Source organism: Mesoplodon mirus, assembly GCF_964341445.2.
Source record: "Mesoplodon mirus genome assembly, chromosome: 6".
Taxonomy (NCBI): domain Eukaryota; kingdom Metazoa; phylum Chordata; class Mammalia; order Artiodactyla; family Ziphiidae; genus Mesoplodon; species Mesoplodon mirus.
The window spans coordinates 33,636,065-33,656,199 of record NC_138982.1 but is presented as its reverse complement, the minus strand read 5'-3'; the positions used below and the strand labels follow the sequence as shown (position 1 = coordinate 33,656,199).

The window sequence follows — 20,135 nt, the reverse complement described above, 5'->3', positions numbered from 1 at the left end:
TGCTGTAAATATGGTTCATCAAATAAGGATGTACCTATGATTGAATCTTTAATTCTGCACAGTTAGAGTTTATATATAAACGTGTCTTGACAATCAAGGACTTTTATGTGAGTCTTCCTTTATGATGTTTATTAATGTTATGCATTCCATTTGTTTTGAAGTGAGTACCAATGTGCTAATTTGTATTGTTTGAAAGTATGTAATGTTTTTACAGCTTGTTTTTAAGAATCTGTAAATATGTACAAACAAATCACAGTACTGCTTTATGTTAGAAGGCATATGATGTTGTACTGTATGTAAGCAATAATACATAGCAGTGCTAACTTTACAAGTAGCATCAGGAAAGTTCTAAAAACATTTCAGAGTTATTAATTATCTTTATTTCATTTAATAATGATTATCTTTAATCAGTTTTTATAAGCAAATTCCATTGTTCCTCCTATTGGAACGTAACACTGTTTACACAGCATAATTGAAGTTGCAGGGGAGACAGGCTAAATCTGCCTTCATCTGTACTCACTTTCACTAAGCATTGAATGGCCTTACCACCCTTCTGCAAGATGGAGGAAGACTGCAAAACTTAGTGCCCATCACACTGAAGGAAGGGGGTGTGTTTTTTTGCCTGCTTCTGTACTGCTACCTAACTTTGTGGTTTGCTTTGGATTTTAATATTTGTTTCTGTTTTAGAGTCAAGCCCATAAGTTTTGAGGTGACTTCAGCTCCGTTGTGAAATAGTTCTCTTCATATTTCATAGCTACATTTCAATAATTCTGAACTTTCTACTTTGATTTTTAGATACTTATTTTTCAACCTTGATTTCTCAGCTGATCAGATGAATTTATTCAACTTCAATACAAAGAAAGACAAACCTATTGTAGTTTGATTTGAGTAGATATTATACTGTACAGAACAGCTAACTATTTGAACACACACATCACTGCTTTAGAAATAAAACCGCCAATTTATAAATGTATATGACCTACATTTTATAGGAAAAATGTTTTTAAATGCTAGTCATTTATATAATGTGCTTTGAAGGATTTGCTAGTCCACTTCTGTCACTTTTTAGTACACTGGTATCTTTTATATGTAATGTATGCTTTTTATTATTGTAGCAGAGCATTTCAGTAGAAAGAATTTTGCAACAATATGGGGGAAATTTTTCATTGTTGGATTTGAATTATACTGGATTTTATCTGTGTAGTCTTACTTGTCTTTATTTTAATGCTGTCTGGAAGGGAACTTGGTATCCAAATAAAGCAGGTAACCTCATTTTACTTCAAGGGCATACTGTGTAGTGCTGAATTTAATCTGGAAATCTGATGATTTTGAAAAGAAAAACAAGTTTATAAAAATTGTACAGAAGAAATTAAATGTGTAATGGAAATCCTGATGGTGGAGCACGTTGAATTTTCTGATATATAGTGTTATTTTCCTGGGATCCCCTATGCCTTCTTTGTATTTCAACTAATAAAGGAAAAACCTTGTCATTGAAACTGGTAGGATAATAGGATATTCTGAATATACAGTATTACCTTTCCTATCCCATTTTCTCACCCTTTCTCAATCACTGTAAATTTTATTTTCTATTTCCTATTGATAATTAAACATGTACATAATATAGACACTGTTGTATAGAATTGAATGAATTGGGTTGCTATGCTTGAGTGGGTAACTAAGTGGAAATATGGATACTGGGAATTTATAAAATGCCAGAACAAATTTATAGGAAAAAGGGGAGCATCATGTATGTCCTGAAAGGTCATAGCCGATGTTTCTTCAGCCCTCTGGGACATCAGTGTGAAAGAACTACAAACTCAGTATCTGACACAAGTGGGTCTTTCCTTCCCCACCTCCCCTTCAAATATATGAGCACTAAATTTCAAAGTCTACTCAGGTGAAAATTGCTTTGCAATGAAACTTATCACATTGAAAATTTCACTGTCAAATGAAAAGATATTTGTGATATTTTTAAATACAAACTTTCACATTGGTAGTCAGCAGCCTGGCAATTGAAATTCAGTAAGTCAGTATATTTTAAAATACATTTTACCCTCCAAACAGAATTGTTTTTAAACAATTGGGAGGATTTTTTTGTTGTTGTTTAAATGCGTTTTTTATTGTCATTGTAAAAATAAAAATTTGCTTGACCCCATATTATGCTGAATGAATTGCTGAGCCTTTATAATACAATGAAAGTTTGTTTCATGCATAATCATGGAACACAGAAATGTTCTTTAAACTGACCTATTCATTTAGAGGTTTAATGAGTTTCACAGCTTCTGGCATTATTGTCATGTAGTTAACCTTGCCATTTGGAGTTTATACCATTTTATGTATTATGATACTAAAGGAAGTTGTTTTTGTTTTATTTTTAATTATTAGATAATTTATATTTGCAAATTCTGCATTTTAAATGTGGACACTGGCTGTTTGAAAAATAAAATCAGAATACAGTTTTATGAATAATTTCCTAGCTGAATTTTTCACAATATTCTGAACCAAATAACTAATGGAAAATATTTTAAAACTGTGGAAAGATCAATATTAAAAAGAGAAAAAGGATGTCTATATGGAATGAACAGTTTGTTACACAAATTGGGTAACAGTTAGCAGGGCCTTTACTGTAGCTTTATGTAGAACATTATTTATTAGGCAGTTCTAAAATACAGGAGTCAAGTGTTAGTCACCCAGTATTTTAGACTTGAGATAAACTTAACATAGAGCCAAGAATAAGGGCATAAGAACATATATGATTTTTTTTCTTTGTAGATAAGATTCAATTATCATCATACATGGGAATTTTTTTTTTCCCGTTAATGAAGATTTGTTTTCATCCATTTACCTCCTTGCCAGTCCCCCCTCCCTATTTTGTGACCAGTGGGACACATTGTAAGAAAGCCGTCTGCAGCTAGGAGTGCAGTTTGGGTCCTTGGGACAAATAAAAACTAACTGGCTTTTGCAGAGATTAATCCTAGGACCCTGACTTTATTAGCATGGTGCTTTAACCAATTATACATAATAATACCACCTATAGTCTACTAACCCATTTCCTAGATCACACTTTTTCTTGAATGATTAGGAATGGTGGGGAGAGGGGTGGTGAGATACTCTACATGATAGTTCTCCCACCTTCTGAAGATTACAGAAAAAATGGAAGTCATTTGAATTAATGTTACGTTATTGAGTCTTACTTGACAATTTATCATGCACAAAGGGAGTATGAAGATTTTAATGATTATATGTTTGGACGGAATTAAAAAATTTTTTTCGGAGTGCTGGCAATTTTTCCCTCCACTTTGATGAAACTGATGATGGTATTGGAATAAATTATATTCATTTGATGGATAAAGAACCAATGAAGCAGAAGAGTTTTAAGTGAACTAAAGGTAAATTTTGAGTCTCATGATTTTAGTTCTTTTATCATTTTCAGATGTCCTTAAAAGGACATTTATAGTAAAAACATTTTACGAACACACTCATGCAGTTGTATATGCATACGAGTAAGAGCTGGGATGTGATACTGTAAATGAGAGTGACATTTTCAAAGTGATTTTTCAAACTACTGGGAAAACAAGTTTAGAAATGGACTTGAATTGTGAAGTAGAGAACATTTGAGCCTTTGCATATTTATCAATTTATACAGATGAACTCTTAAAGTTGTAACTTTCTTAATTTTTCCTAGCTTATCCCATTGTTAATAAGATTCTGAAACTATGATGCCTGTGTCAAGGTGGTGAAGGGGCCCAAAGAATGTATTATCTGTGATAGTAATTGTGTTTTCTATTGGTTTGAATCCTTGTAGGGGCACGGTATTCAGCATGGATAACCTACTTAGTAACAGGCTTTGTGCTAGATGCAAATAATAGGTGGTTGAGGCTACTAAGTGTCTTTATTTGAGCATCTGAAAGGTATCAGTTGCAGGATGGTATTAATTGCAGGATGCAGGACTGTAGTTTATTAAAGCAAATATTCAGTGTTAAGATGTGTTGGGCGCTGTGCTGAGTAATTTATATGTCATTCCTCAACAAATGGGTAAGTAGTAGTGTTTCTTATTTTAACTAGAATAGTTTTCTAGACAATTTTAATAAATTGGTTCCAGAAGATAGAAAATATATACCAATACAGTGGAAATAGAGAATATCGTTAAAAAGTATCCCCTAATTAAAATATCAAACTTATGACTAGGATTCAAACCTGGGCTGTGGAAATGAGATAGTAGGCTTTGTTCAGAAGGAACTGACCTATTACAGAAATGGAAGATTAATACTCTGTAGGGATTCACAAACCTGAGGATAAAAATGGATGAGAGAATCACCCCTCGTTGGGGTTTGGAAATGGACGCTGGAGGATTCTTTCCTAGAAGTAGGAGAACCAATGCTTTTAGTCATTTCTAGCACATTCTTCATGAAACTGTATTAATATTATTTTAAATAGATTGAAATCATACACTACTAGTCAGTACTCCCAGATATGATTACGATACTCTTCATGTCAAATAACTTCCACTAGCTTCTAATTATCCGGTATTCTCTTTTCCTTAGCCATTTCCTTCAAGGTGTTTAGGCCACTGTAAAATTTATCTTTAAACCTCCAATATGGTAGTTTTCCTTTGTTTCTTTGTGAGAACTCCAGCACTATCGTGTAACTTTTGTCAGTGGCAATATGAGGGTTAAGACTGATTGCTAGAGCACAAAATTAAATGTTAGGAAGAGGACACAACTGAGTAAATGAGTTCAGAACAACTTGGGGCTCCACAGGAGGCCTTGGCTGAGAGCAGTTGTCCAGCGCAGTTTGTGGAGTTGGCCCTCCGGATTTGGGAGCGGATGATGGCACTCAAAGGCAGCATAACGAGCGCTGCATGGGACAGCTTTAAGTACCTGTGTGTGATGTTGCTGAGGAGGATCGTGAGACAGCAGGTGTATAGTTTGGTAATATTCTGCACGGGCAGATAAGGAGCAGTGAAGTAAGCAAGGAACTTAGACCTTCAAGTTCTGGCTCTCCCTTGACCTATCTCTGTAACATTGTACAAGCCACTTATCTTTCCTGAGTCTCAGTGTTTTTTTCATCTGTAAGGTTGGCATAATAAAAACCCCTATGAGAGTTGCTGTGACTATCACATCACTCGAGATAATTTGTAAACTTACAAAAGCACAAACAAATATTCCCTAGTTTAGATTTTAGAAGTAGCACAAAGGCAAAATAGAGCAGAATTGGACAAATTTTGGAAGCTTCATTTCATGTAAAGCAGCACATGAGTAAATTCCTGACTTGCTGACAATATCTTTCAAAAGATTAAAGAAGATATGATAGGATCTGTCTGTCTGGATTTAATTGACCAGCAAAGAATAACTAGTTAGGTGGAAATGACATAAATTTTGTAAATTTATGATTCCATTATCTGAGACCCTGAGAGGGATGGAGAACGGCATATGTTGCTGTGAATGAGAAACAAAATCAGTAGACTTGCAGAGGAAGAAAAAAATCATCTTACAAAAGCAAGAATATATTGAACTTTTGAATCCCAAGCTATTGGTTAATCGTGAGCAGGGACCTGGCTGCCCATGAGGCCAAAGCAGAGTCATGGACAATAAGATTGGAGCACTGTAGCCAGCCTCACCAGGCGGGAGGGAGGGATGCGTGTCTGTGTGAATGCGATGGACCTGCTCACTCACCTTTTCATCTTACATTTATTTTTCTTTCACCATTTCTGTTTATTCTCTGCTATCTCCTTTGTTTTCTTCCTCCTGAATGGCTGTATGGCATGTGCTGTAACAGGTATACATCAACCAGAAACAACTGACTGATGGTATGTGGTGCCTGGCCTTTCAAACAAGTTAGATTTATTTATCATAAATGTTTTTTAGTATTAATGTTTCAGGAGAATTCAAAACTGTTTATCAGGAAAAGACTGTGGGACTCCTGGATTAGTCTTTAGGCTCCTTGGGGGCATTTTGTTCACAGACTATAGGATCATGCCTCACACATAAGCAGATATGAGTGAATGAATGAACAATGTTATGGGGTAAAACAGGCATTAGCAGTGACGATATTAGAAATGGTGGTGGAGACTTGATGGCATTAAGATGATGCTATGATTAGGAAGCCTGGAAATGATGGATTTCTGCACTCAGCCACAAACTTCTAACAAAATCCCCAAAGGAGATGCATGCAAGGGTCAATGGCTAGTAGGAAACAAGGTGTCTCCTCATGTGCTAGACCTGTTTCCCATACCCTCATGTAGAAATGTTTCAGAGTATGTGGTCGGGACTACAGGCCCCAGTGGCCAGGACTGCAGGCCCCAGAGCCATTTCCTTCCCCTTGTCACCTTACAACGCTCTGGCTGCAGAGAAATGAGAACATCTCAATACGTGAGAAGAGTAAGAAACAGGACAGCCAGGACTTCATCAATGAGCAAGTGGGTCCCAGCCCTTTCCTCACCCCAATTGCATAGGAACAAAGAACCAGGTCCACATGTGTGACCTGTTAATGGAAAATGACCTCACTCACTGCTGGGTGTGGCCCAATATATGATCTAATCAATCAGATTGGCAAGTCATGGAGGCAGGGCTTGTTAATGGTTCTCAAATCCTTTTGAACCCCCACCCCCTCCCTTTTATCACTACCACAGCCCAAGCTACCCTCAAGTCTTGCCCAGGCTCCTTCAAGTTTCTGCACAACGAGTCTTGATGGCCTCCAGTACTTTCTGCAGATTAACGCCACGCACAAAACCTTCAGAAGTGTCTCAGTTGCTACTTGGGTAAATACTAAGCTCTTACCTTGGCCCTCATGGTTTTCTGCAGCCATTAGCCCACGCCTCACCCGCAGTGAGCCTCTCATCCTCTGCTTTCACTACTGAACTGCTTTCAGCCTCTCATACTTGGTTATGACCCTTTCTGCCGCTGACACAGTTTTCTCTATTAACCTCCCCACCCCAATTTCAGCTGCAGCATCACTTTCTCAGAAAAGCTTATCCTGGTCTCCCTGATCAGGTCATAACCACCCTCCCCCTTGTGCCACCCTGAGTCTTGGACCACCCTGTACAGTTCTTTCCTAGCATGGTTGTCTGTTTGTAATGATCTGCTTATCAGTGTGGGAATTTGACTCGATTTCCTGCCTGTCCAGAGCCATCTTGCTCCCCATTGTATATCAGCACTGGGCACAGTTCGGTGATCAACAGATGTCTGGAGAATATAGTTAAAAGAGGGCATCCAGGCCCTATGAGTTACACCTGAGGACGCCAAGAGAGCTTGCAGGTGGTGTAGAAGAAGCACTGCCAGGGAGTTTGAGGCTCTGTGGAGAGCAGCTGTGGGACCAGAAAACTGGTCATGTGAATTTCACAATGGGAGGAAAGAAAGTGGATTTTGAACACAACAGATAGCTGAGTTGGATTTCAATCCCCAGCAAATTCTAGATTATTCATAACAACTCTGCCAGGTAGGCTTGAAAGGTCTCATCATTAACTCTGTGTTACAAACACCTTGGACAAGGTCACATAGAGGAAGAGAAGATCCGGGACTCAAATTCAGACCTAAATTTTCTCATCTAGACTCTTGAAGGTCTGTGATTGGGTCTTACGTAAATGATATTCAAACAAAGGCTGAATGCTAATTGCAGTGTTGTCACAGTTCAGTAAGGCTGCCACCGTCATCCATAAAACAAACTGTACCCTGTTCATTAGGCTTCTCTCTGCAACCCATATTTTCTCATGGTCCCACCAGGTCCTGACTCATGCCAGATGCCAGGTGGCTGATAGAGGGAGGATGCCTTTCTCTTGTCTGAGGGCAAACCCCCAGAGTCAACAAATAGCTTAGATCCTGGAGGAGAAACCTGCTCAACAGGAGCTGGGGACACCGGCAGCAGGACATTGTCGGCCCCTCCCTCCCCACTCAGCCCAACCAGGGAAGTCAGAGGAAGGCTTGTCTTCCCGGGGTCCTGTCCCCACCTCTCTGGGAATGGAGAGCTCTCAGGCTGTGTGAGGGGCTGGTACCTCCATCAGGTTTGCATCTCCTGATTCACCCCCTTCCACCTCCCAGTAACACCTGCCAGCCCTTCTGACTGACTTCCTTTTTGCATCTGGGGTTCTTGGGAAAGCATTTTAAAGTCCAGGAAGAAGGAAAATCTTTTTCTGCCTCATCTCTTCACCTGGATTAGAGAAGTTGTATTGTGTACAGGAGAGAGGCTGGTATTGGAACTAAACCTGGTTTAGGTTCAAATCCTGATTCTCTCCTCAGAGCCAGCAAACTTTTCTGAGGGTGTGCAGAATATCTGTGATTTTTTTAGATAGTCAGGCATGCCCCAGGGAGGTGCATCATAATGACCAACTAAAAAGAAAAAAATATATGTATTTTATATTACCTGTGTTCTCTGAGTGATATATTTCATGCTTTCTCCTTGTCCTTGAAGATTATAACTGGAGTAAGACACCAATGTGGACAGGATATATGCTCTCTCTCAGGTATTTTAAAGAAGGGGGAAAAAAAGAAACAAAAAAAAAAGAGTGAGCTAGAAATTCCATAGTCTTCAACCTTGGCTGTACCTTGGAATCACCTGAGGAGTTTAAAGAAAATACTGATGCCCAGGCCCCACCCCAGACTCGAGTATTTTCTTAAACTACACCAGGTGATTGTAAAGTACAGCCTAGGAGAGGACCACCAGACTAGCTGATCCATTCTTTGTGGCCCTTCTGACTCTGGTTCTACGGCATAGGCTGTGAGATATGTTTTTGTAATTATACATATTTACATTCTGCTCTAATGTTTTCAAACTGTTTTCACATTTCTATTTCTTGGACTTTGTCCACACTCTGATCCCTCCCCAGGGTTCAGACTTTCTGACAAATGAGATCATTTTTCAAGACATGGTCTCTTCTCCAGTTTTCACACAGAAGGCAATTCCCAGCACCAACCACTGGAAAGGAATGCAATGAAGAATCTTCTGTCTGCAGCTGAGCAGGGTAAGACACACAGAGCAACAACCTCACTATTGTGGGCTTCAACTCTAGCTGGAGTGGTTCCTGAATAGAAAAAAAGAGGTGAGTTTACGAACAACATTATGATTTTTTTTATATAATGGTACTGCAATAACAGTAACTTTGAACGATTTGAAATGACTAAAAATACTATGAAAGGAAACAAAATATTTTTTACCTTGGCTAGATGCACTATGTATTTGCTATCTGTTGCTGAATAACAGATTACCCCAAAACTTAGTGGCTTAAAACGACAATAATTTATTATCTCTCATGGTTTCTGTGGTCAGGAATTCAGACAGATACCAGCAAGGGCAGCTTGTCTTTGCTCTGCAGTGTCTGGGACCTCAGCTGGAAGAACCTAAGGCTGGGGACTTGAATCATTATCTGAAGGCTTGTTTCACTCACATGTCTGGCAGTTGATGCTGGCTACTGGTGGAACATGTGGCTTCCCCATGTAGCCTGGGCTTCCTCACAACATGGTGGCTGAATTCCAAGGGTAAGTGCTCCAAGAGCAAGGAAGCCAGATGGACTCCCCACTGCCTTTATGACCTAACCTAGGAAGTCAAACAGTGTCATTTCTTCCATTTCTCCTATTGGTTGAGGCACTCACAAAGATGCGTTCTGGCTCAAGGGGAGGGAACATAGACTCCCATCTCTGTTTGAAGGAATGTCAATGTCATATTGCAAGAAGAGCATATGGGATGGAATATGTTAGTGCAGTTATCTTTGGAAAATGCAATCTGCCCTACATTGTTTGTCTTAATTTTCTTACTCATTTTTTTTCGGATTCCAAAAATAACATGTGCTCATTGTAAGAAAAATTCAATAATTTTTTCAATAATTGTACATTAAACTAGATTTCCTCTCCCATTTTACTCACTATCTCAATCCCCCTCCCCACTATTAACAAATTGATGTGTATTTTTCCATACAAACTATATACATATATGCACTTTTTAAAAAAGAACATTATTCTACAACATGCTGTTTTTACTCATTATTATGTGATGAACAAAGTTTCATGTTAGTACATATAAAAACACAATTCTTTCTAGTGCTGGTTGTCATAGTATGGCTGTACCATAACTTATGTAATCAGTCTTCTATTAGTAGAGAGGATGTTACAATTTTAGAAAACTATTACAAAGTAATGATGCAGTGAACATCTTTATACTAGGTCATGTAGGGTAGTATGTTAAAAATGGAATTGTTCTGTTCAAAGGTTATGCAGTATGCTATTTTTTGATACAGTAAGAGTGGTTTTGTTTGTTTACGGTTAATATCATTTTTTATAAATCTACATTAAGCAGGGTACACTTTTTTTCTTTGCAAACGGACAGCTTCTGTAGCCTTAACATGAAGCAAAGAAACAAACATTTGTTCTTAGGTGTAGAAGATGCTCATAAGTTTCAAAGGGAACTTTTCATTTGTTTAGAAAGTGATGAGTGACAGGAAGTAGGTGGTTATGAACAGAGGGGTTGATTTCCTTTTTTAATGTTTTTAGCTCAGGCTGATATGGAATTGAATGTGGATTCTTCAGAGTTCACATTGACACTTTGAAAGAGGCTCATCAGAAGGTGACAGCAAACGGGAAACCAGCTTGAGGCAAAAAAACAGTGTCATGTGTGACCCCAAAGTGAATAATAAAGATGGCACTACTACTCTCTGTACAGATGTAATACATGGACATGTAGTGGATTCCAGTAATATGCCCACCTAGCCATGCTTTGTTCACAGGTGGCTAATCTGTCATTTATCCTGGGGTTCTTTCCTCTTACAGAGATGGGTTATTAAAAACTTCTTTGCTGGGAATGAAGTTTTGACACATGCCACAACATGGATGAACTTTGAGGACATGATGCTAAGTGAAATAAGCCAGACTTAAAAAGGACAAATACTGTCTGATTTCACTTATGTGAAATAGGCTTGAAGAAGCAAATTTATAGAGACAGAAAATAGATTAGAGGTTACCACTGTCTGGGAGTAGAGAGGTGCGGGGACTTATTGCCTAGGGGTACAGAGTCTCAGTTTGGGGTGATGAAAAAGTTTTGGAAATAGCAGTTATGGCTGCACCAAATGGTGAATATAAATAACGCTACTGAATTGTACACTTAAAAATGGTTTAAATGGCACATTTTATGTTATATATATTTCCACACCAAAAACCCCACAAAAAACAAAAAACCCTTTGCTGGAGCAGGAGAGGTTGGGGCTCTGTCACTGTTCCCATGGCTTTGCCTTCCCTTTTGTTTTTAAAAGAACAACCTCTATTTTTAGGGATTTTCACACAAAGGCTCATGTGGGCGTGGGAAGTACTCCCAGCTGCCCTTCTGTTTCTCAGAAGCCCAGATGGAGGCCTAGCAAGTTATTTCAGGCTTAGGAAATATGCCAGATTGGAAATAGCGATAATTTAATCTCTCTGTATGTTAATTTCTTTTTTTCCCTGCAAGCCGGGGACCCTGGAAACCTTACTTCACTCCCCGCCCCTCCAAGCCGGTTCTGGGAATTGCTGAAGGTGACGAGGGTAATTCCTTCCCACACCTCAGCATGCCCGAGGGCACTTTAAAGAATTCCACTTCCTGCGAGTCTGAGGGTCACCTGGTCGCTGCACTTTGGCAACCCCAGAGCGCAGTCACGGTCTCATGTTCAGACGCTTCTGCACCTGTCCAGGGGGCTGCGGACCAGTGGGAGCCGCGGGCTCCCCCGCTCCCCAGCCTTTCTCACTCCTGCGTGCTGTTTAACGCGCAGGTCCTTAGAAGCAACTGCAGTGAGTAGGCTCGCGTCCTGTCCCCCTAATCCCAGGGCTGGGCACCTCAGCGGGGGTGCGGTGAGCGAGCTGTCGAGGCGGTGGAGGCAGTGGCTGTTACGTTTGAGAGCATGCGGACCCTCCCCCTAGTCCACCCCCGCACCCTCACCCCTCCCCCCCGCCCAGTCCCTCCCCATCAGTGTTAAGATTGTTGTTCCCTCTTCTGGGAGCCCTCCTGGGCGGCGGCGGGTGCGCGGGCACCACCCTTGGGGAGGGGAAGTGTCTGCAGCCCCGTCCTTCTCCACCTGGACCCGAGAGTCGTGGCCCAGGTGCCCGAGCCCGGGCGGCATGCCTCGTCAGCGGTACAGCTGGGACCCGCGCCGCGCACACCTGGTCAGCCACGTGGCGGCGGGGCGGGGACTGGGCGGGCCCAGCGCTAGGAGCGGGCGTCCCGGGAACCGGTGAGGGCGGACGCCGCGCGGCTGGTGGGTGGGCAGTGTGCAGGGTGGTCTCGGGGCGGCTCTTCTCCCCGGGGAGCTCTGTCCTGTAGTCAGGGGGCCGGCTTGGGTCACCTTTGTCCGCCTGCTCAGGTAGACCCCCTCGCCTTCCCCCTACACACGGCCGCTGGGACACGAGCCTCCCGCCGAGCCCAGGGGTTCCTGAGAACTCGGTAAGGGCGGGGCCGAGGCTGGAGGGGGCGTGCGCTGCGCTGTATGGGGTTCCCGTAAGTAGGGGTGCCTGAGGGACGCGGGTCCCAGCGCTGACTCAGACGCGAAGGGTCGGTGCTGCGGCTCCGGAGCGGGTCTCGGTAAGTCTTTCACCACCTGCAACTGGTCCTAGTGAGCCGATGGTGCCCTTGCCCTGGACAAAGGGGTTCACAAGGATGGAGAGGAGTGTAAAACTGTCCTCAAGGGCTGGGCAGCTAGGCAGTTGGCTCTGACCCCAGTACTGAAGGAGCTCAGGGAAAAACAGAGAGCTGCAGGCAGCTGTGGCTTTCAAAGAACAGCAACATTTGAGCACAGGGAGGCTCTGAAGAATGAGTGGGATCTATCTGGGTACCAAAGAGGGAAGGAGATGTTTCCAGATGAGGCAGAACAGGGTCCCTCCCTCAGCCAGGGCCTTGTCTGGTATAGAGGAAGGATGGGCCATAAGGATCCAGGGAAGGAGGAGCCAGCCTGACCCAGAATCCTGTTTACCTTCCAGAGGGGTCTCCCCACCCAGACTACCAGGACCCCCATTTCCGGAGAATGGCCCAGATGTCTCAAGTGCAGGAACTCTTCCATGAGGCAGCCCAGCAGGTAGGCCTGGGCGGTGTGGGGGTCATGAGCAAAGGTCACCTGGCAGGAAGCTGAATCGAAACATTACAGTGCACTATTTTAAAAGTAATGATCTCAGAAGTTTATTTTGGTATGCCAGCTTAATCGAGAAAATGTTACAGCCAATTCCTAACCATCTGTGCACAAAAAATCTTTGGTATTTGTAGTGAATTTTGAATCCTGGACACTCCTCTTCCCACCCTGTCCCACCCATGGAGGTTTTCCATGAACAGAGTGAGGACTCAGATAATATGAACTCCTGTTAAATCAAACCAATGTAAGAAGGTAATTCTATTTCTGAAAAACTCATATATGCTGAAGCCAAATAGATTTCTGGATTCTGTGATATCTGCAGGTTTTGTTTTTTCTTTCTTTCTTTATCCTCTCCCTGCTGATCATTAGCTATAGTAAACATTCAATGCAGGTATGGAATTGAAGTGGCTGCCCCTTAAAAACAAACTAACCAACCATACTTAGGCATTTATCAGGAAGCTACTTGCACCCAGGGTCTTTGCTCTGTAATGATCACTCAACCATGAGGTTTTTACTGTCCCTTGGATTTCTCTCATCTTTACAGAGAGGGGTAGGAGGGTTTTCTGGCATTATAACAGGGGGGAATGAGCCCCCCAGAAGGAGAGAGAATCAACTCATAGCCTCACACAATAGCAAGAGAGCAAGGTCCAACACCCGGGAGGCCTGAGCCAAAGGGCAGAGACTAGTGAGGCAGATGGGGTTCAGGGTTGGTGGGGGAATCCGAACTGGCTAGTTACCCCCTCTTCATGTACATGGGTACACATGAAAAATGCAGCATGGTGGCTGGCAGGTGGCAAGTGCTCAGCAAAAGGTACCACTCCCCTTCGCCCTGGCAGGCCCAGAGCTATATCCTCCATCCTGTACTGAGCTCCTTATATCCAGCCCCTGAAGTATTCAATCTGCTTAGAAATGAGTGACTAGAGGTCCGGAAGAGCTCCTCAGATATATTTTAGAACTCTTGCCCAGAGCTGTTTGCTCCTGGATGAAAAGGCCGGTGGCCAAGTTTTGAATGTGGTCAAGGACCCTTAGAAAACCTTGATTTATTTACTTTACTTTATTTTAAAAATTTATTTAGCTTGACCAGTCTCGCATCATACTGGCAATGCATTTTCTTTGGGTTTGCAAGACTGTACATGAGTGTTTATGCCCCTAATATGTATTTGTGGACTACTTCCTAAATAATGGGTACTGTGTTAGCCATGAAAAAGGTTACCAGATGGAAAACGTGAGGCCCTTGTCTCCAGGGATTCCAAAAAGAGAGCGCTTGTTTCATCTCTGTGAGAGGAATCTGTTAAGGCTCAGCTGTGATCCTCTTTCTGTTTAAAACCTTCAGTGGCTCTCCGTGTCCACCACTCAGAGTTCAAACTCCTTAGGCTAGGCCCTGCACAGTCTGACCCAGCCTGCATTTCGAGCCTGGTCCCCTGCATCTTACTCCTTTTACCCCACCTTCTAGACAAACGTCACCATTCCCCAGGCTCCATGCTTGTGTCTTTTCCCTATGCTGGTCTTTGCTGATACTTCTCTCTCAGCTGATTTGCCACTGGAACCCTCCAAGTACCTAAGGCAGTGTCTGGCAGTCAAGTGGTCAGTAAATGTTAGTGCAAGCTAAATTGCTATGAGTGCCTTAAGAGACAGTTGATTTTTATTTAAAAAACTTTTATTTATTTATTTTGGCCACACTGTGTGGCATGCAGGATCTTAGTTCCCCGACCAGGGATCGAACTCATGCCCCCTGCAGTGGAAGCGCGGAGTCTTAACCACTGGACAGCTAGGGAAGTCCCGAGAGTTGATTTTTAAAATGATGGATGTAAAGGCCTATGCGTCACCTTCCTCTCCATCTCCCTCTCCCTCAGTCTCTGAACACTGAGGGATTAGACAGTGTTCAATGTCATGGCCTTTGCTGTTCATTATCTAGACATCTTTGAAATCTATCCCTTTGTCTCCCTTGCACTGTCTTGTCCAAGGTATTACTTCTTCTTTTTTTTTTTTTTTTTTTTGCGGTACGCAGGCCTCTCACTCTTGTGGCCTCTCCCGTTGCGGAGCACAGGCTCCAGACGCACAGGCTCAGCGGCCATGGCTCATGGGCCCAGCCGCTCCGCGGCATGTGGGATCTTCCTGGACCGGGGCATGAACCTGTGTCCCCTGCATCGGCAGGCGGACTCTCAACCACTGCGCCACTAGGGAAGCCCCAAGGTATTACTTCTTAATTGTTCATACCTTCCTAACTTCTTTCCTCACATGTCTTCTAAAGTGATCCCTTTTTAAAGCATAAGTCTGTGCATTTGCCTCCTCTGCTTAAAGCTTTTCAGTGGCTTCTCACTGCCTTTAGAATTCAGTTGCGACTCCTTGCCCTGGCTCCCACAGTCCCCTGTGATCTGCCTGGCTTCCCCTGTTCCTCTGGCAGCATGCTGTGTCACTTGCACTTGCCGTGTGGCATTGAAGTAAGCTGTTTCTTTCCTGTCTTCCTTGAGGCTGTGAACTCCTGAAGTTCAGGGGCATGTCTTTTTTTTTTTTTTGCTGTATGCGGGCCCCTCACTGTTGTGGCCTCTCCCGCCGCGGAGCACAGGGTCTGGACGCGCAGGCTCAGTGGCCATGGCTCACGGGCCCAGCCGCTCCGCGGCATGTGGAATCCCCCCGGACCGGGGCACGAACCCGCGTCCCCTGCATCGGGAGGCAGACTCCTAACCACTGCGCCACCAGGGAAGCCCTGTATTACGTCTTGAAGTATCAGTGGTAAAGTTGGGAAGCACATCCCTGAGGCTGAGAGGGTAAGAAAATGATAATAACTACCAACTCATTATGGGCTGAACATTTACTATGCATTATCTTGTTTAGTCTTCACAACAACATTCTGAAGTAGATATGATTATTTTGGTTGACAGATGAAAAATGGGGGTACTTTGAACCCAGGCATAGTTGTTGCCAAGGTCCGGGTTTTAATCCTTTCTGCTTTATGCCTCCTGCCCCAGTGGCCTGAGCAAAGCCTGTATGGAAACAGATGGCAGGCTGGATGGCTGATATGTTTGAAGTGTCTGGCCCTCTAGAAGTTTCCCATGAACTTTTTCTCCCTTTACTCCAGGTCTGGGAGGCAGGAATTCTGCTAAGAGCTTTGAGGCCTGAAGAGCACGGGACTAAGAAGATAGTGCCCAGTGGGAAGACAGGCTGGGCAGGGGGGTGTTACCCTAAACCCTTCAGTTCGGGTCTGCTCTGCTCTTGACCACTGTGACTGGAAAGTAGGTCTCAGGAGATTTGGCAAGAGTGGGGATGCTTGTGAGTTAGGAGGAGGCGTGCGTGAATGGATTCTTGGTTTGGCTTTACTCATCGCAGGACCAGATGGGGTAGGGGTGTGTGTGTGCGTGTGTGTGTGTGTGTGTGTGCGCGCGTGTGTGTGTGTGTTGGCCAAGGGGACCAAATGACAAGACACTGTAGATCTGAGAGTTGATGGTGCTGCCTGGGTTTAAGTACTGGCTCTAACCCTTTGTGACTCTGGGCGAGTTACTTCACCTGGCTAAGCCTTCGTATCCTCACCCATAAAACGACTACAGTAATAGAACGTACCTTAGAGAATTATGAAGATTAACAGAGATAATTCATGTAAATGTTTAGTATAGCACTCAGTTCATAGGAAGCAGTCTGTAAATGTTGGCTAATAATAAAATTAATGCGGGGGGTATGTGTTTGGTCCACGAGGTAGTGATATGGATGATCAGAGGGTTCAGCTGGCACATGAAAGCATGACTCAGCACAGCAAAGTCAGGTAAAAAACCTAAGGCAGAGTCCCAAGTCCGGAATGATTCCCTTGGCCAAAACCAGAGTGTGGCACATTGTGCAAGACACTGTGGACAATGTGGGGTGGGCAGTCCATTGAGGAAGATGGAGTGCCTTCTAGGCCTAGATGGGTCTGGAGTGCTTTGGGAATGTGTGTGTGTGTGCATCTGAGGGCGTGTTGAACTTGTGGAGGTACGCGTCTTGTTCCAGGAGCCTCTGTCCCCAGGCACTTCATTGATGTGCAGTGTGGTTGTGTGGTGGCCGTGAACCTAGAAACCTGGGTACCGAATTCTGGCTGTCTGGGCCCTTGGGCAAGTTACTCTTGGGCTTGCAGTCTGTTTCTACAACTGCGAGATGGGGTGAGCGTACCTGATTTTCAGGGTTCTTATGCCATGTGCAGAAGGATCTGGCCCAGTGCCTGTCACATTGTGAGCACTAAATACAATGCATGTTCAGTGACTGGATGAAGCAGATTTCACACTGAAACCCAGTCGAGTAGGCTGTTTGTGAAACATGGGGCTGGAAAGCTAAGGAGCAGCTGGTGCCAGAGGGAGGTGAATGGAAGGCTAACGACCTTCGATTCCATGTGTGTCTCCATCAGTCGCTGGACAGAGAGGACTGTGACAGACACGGTGTGTCAGGAAGATGAAGCTGGCAGGAGAAGCAGGTAGCTGGAGACAGGGAGAGATGGAAAGTAGACATCTGTGCGAGGTCCGAAGTCCAGCAGGATCCGATGCTCTTAGCGCGGGAAATGGGGAAAAGTCAGCTCAGTGTACCAGGTATTTATTCAGTGCCTGTTCTTGCCAGGCTCTCCAGCTAGTGTTGCAGATATTAAAACAGAAACCTCTTAATTACGATGGAATAAGGGATGCCTCCCACTAATCTGATGTGCTCTTTCCCTTCTCTTAGGGTTGGACAGTCTCCAGAAAAAGTTAAAGGGAAGCAGTGTCATGCTGTGGCCCGAGAATGGGTCACCCAAAGCCTCAGATTAGCTAGTGCAACTCATATTCTTTCTTCTTTATCTGGCTGGAGACTTGAGCTCCAGCAGGAGTGGGTCTGTGAGGACCCTTTTCTAGGAAGTCTGTGGGATAGCTTCTGGCTGGCCTGAGCTAATCACCCTAGAAACAAGCCTGATGCAGACCCAGCTGTGGCATCTGGTCCACGTTTGAGCCAGGGTGCCAGCCGCCTCTGACCCTGCACCAGGACTCCGCTCCGCCAGACTCCCTGCCTTGCCTTTCCCTTCTCTGTACTCTCCTTTGCTCTTTCCCTGTCTTCCCCTCCTCAGTTCAGTGGCTTAACCTAGGTTAGCTCAGCGTGGCAAGAGGAAGAAAGAGAGTCTGGTCGGGTTGTGAGGCTGAGTGGCGCCAGCAAGAGAGGCAGGAGGAAGCGAACATGTTAAGAGACAGAGGGGGTACAAATTATTGCAGCGAATAACCCTCAAACTCAAAAGAAAAAAGAGACAGAGTGGTCCTTAGAGATCCTCTGGTCCAGGCCCCTTGCTTAGCTTGTCAGAAAAGAAGCCTAGAGATGTTTAATGACTTGCCCAAAGATACATACAAAGAGTGGCAGACCCTGGTGGGAACCAAGCCCATGACCCCCTGACCCCATAATACGGCTCTGGTTGATCTTAATGCAGTCAATCTTTAGGTTATAATTTTGAGCATTGGTCTCAGGCTTCATCGCAAAGCTTTGCTCTTGTTTTCTGTGCCCTTATTAGCCAGCGTACAGTGACGAACTGACTTATATTTTTGCTATGCGTTTTTCAGACCCGTTTTAGCATCTTTAAAAAGCCAATATGCAAAGCAAGCCTCGGCAGCCACATGCTAGGTAACAGCATATTGCTTTGTTAGAATATAGAGAAATGAATGCATCTGAGGAGAAAAGAAAAGGGAACCTAGGACAAGACTGTCTGGTTGGCACCTCTTGTACAGATAGGGAAACTGGGGTCCAGAGTGGTTGGGTGGAAGAGAAGGGCTCACATCTGGGATTCCTGGAGCCATGACCCCTATCACCCTCCCAGCTTCTATAGGGCATGAAGCTTGTAAAGTTTTTAGCGATTCTCTTTAGTAAAAAGGATACAAATACAAAATTAGGTGTAATCTTTGGGAGGGACTTAATGCACGTGAAGGGTGTTGGAGACTTAAGCTATTAGCTTCACTGTGAAAGACCAGTGGTACCCGGACAGAGCCACCTATGTGAGGTGACAGAAGAAAAGAGGCTATGGTGCTGGAACCTGGGAGAGAAGAAAGCGCAGAAACCACTCTCAGGGTTGAGATAAGTCTGCAGCTTTCATGTGGGTTCTGTCGCCCTTTCCTGCTCTTTCTCTGTTATCTTCACCCCTTTCCACTTTACAGCCCTGTGTATCACTTAGCCTAGGAGGTCAACCCTGAAAATGACAATGCTCTGAAAATGCTTCATATTTGTAAAAAGTGGAATGGAGACATTTTCTGGATGAAGGTGCCCTAGAAACTAGAATGAAAGCGATTCTTCACTGAAATGAATTAGGTGGGATTGTCTCACTTGTACCCACAGGATCTTCATTTGTAGAGGTGACTGAGTGACGACACAGAGATCAGTGCCATTGAAAGAAGAATTTATTGCTTACATTTCCCAAGAGAAGGAGGAATGCCATGCAGGGCCACAGGGGAAGTGTCAGGTTCTGGTCAGGAGACAAAAGCAGGAATGAAGGGAAAGCCTGGGCCAGAGCCTTTGTTGTGCTTTTGGTGGGCAGAGCAGGGCAGAGCAAACAGCTTAGGACTGGCTGGTTTGAATAGTTCTGGTGGGCTTTGGCTATAGAGATGGTCTCTAGTTTCCTAGCACCTGGCCTGGGGATGATTTAGGGCAGGAGAAATACTGGCTCGTTGTGTGAGAATTAGATAAAGGGGGTGGCTTGGGGAATATACTCAGAATTGGTAAGTTTGCATATGAAAGACATGCTCCTTGCCAGCTGTTTCCTATCTATAAGAACTGGTTAGAAACTAATTAAAAAAAAATATATATATATATATAAAAAAAGAACTGGTTAGCCCTGGGAAGGTTCATCTCTTCCCTGGCCCTTAAGATTGATTGATTGATTGATTGATTGATTGATACTTTTGGCTGTGTTTGGTCTTCGTTGCTGCGCACAGGCTTTCTCTAGTTGCAGAGAGCGTGGGCTACTCTTCATTGTGGTGAGCGGGCTTCTCATTGCAGTGGCTTCTCTTGTTGTGGAGCACGGGCTCTAGGCGCGCGGGCTTCAGTATTTGTGGCACGCTGGCTCAGTAGTTGTGGTGCACGGGCTTAGTTTCTCCGCGGCATG

General features: G+C 43.8%; 1 protein-coding gene across 1 annotated transcript in view; it reads left to right on the top strand.

The window, feature by feature from the left end:
- Positions 1–12,942: 12,942 nt before the first annotated feature.
- The window catches only part of SLC12A8 (solute carrier family 12 member 8), a 136,013-nt gene continuing 128,820 nt past the window's right edge, over positions 12,943–20,135 (top strand). The window contains exon 1 of the mRNA XM_082625744.1: positions 12,943–13,018. Coding sequence (XP_082481870.1) covers positions 12,968–13,018 — 51 coding nt within the window. The 5' untranslated portion in view covers positions 12,943–12,967. The remainder of the gene's footprint in view (positions 13,019–20,135) is intronic.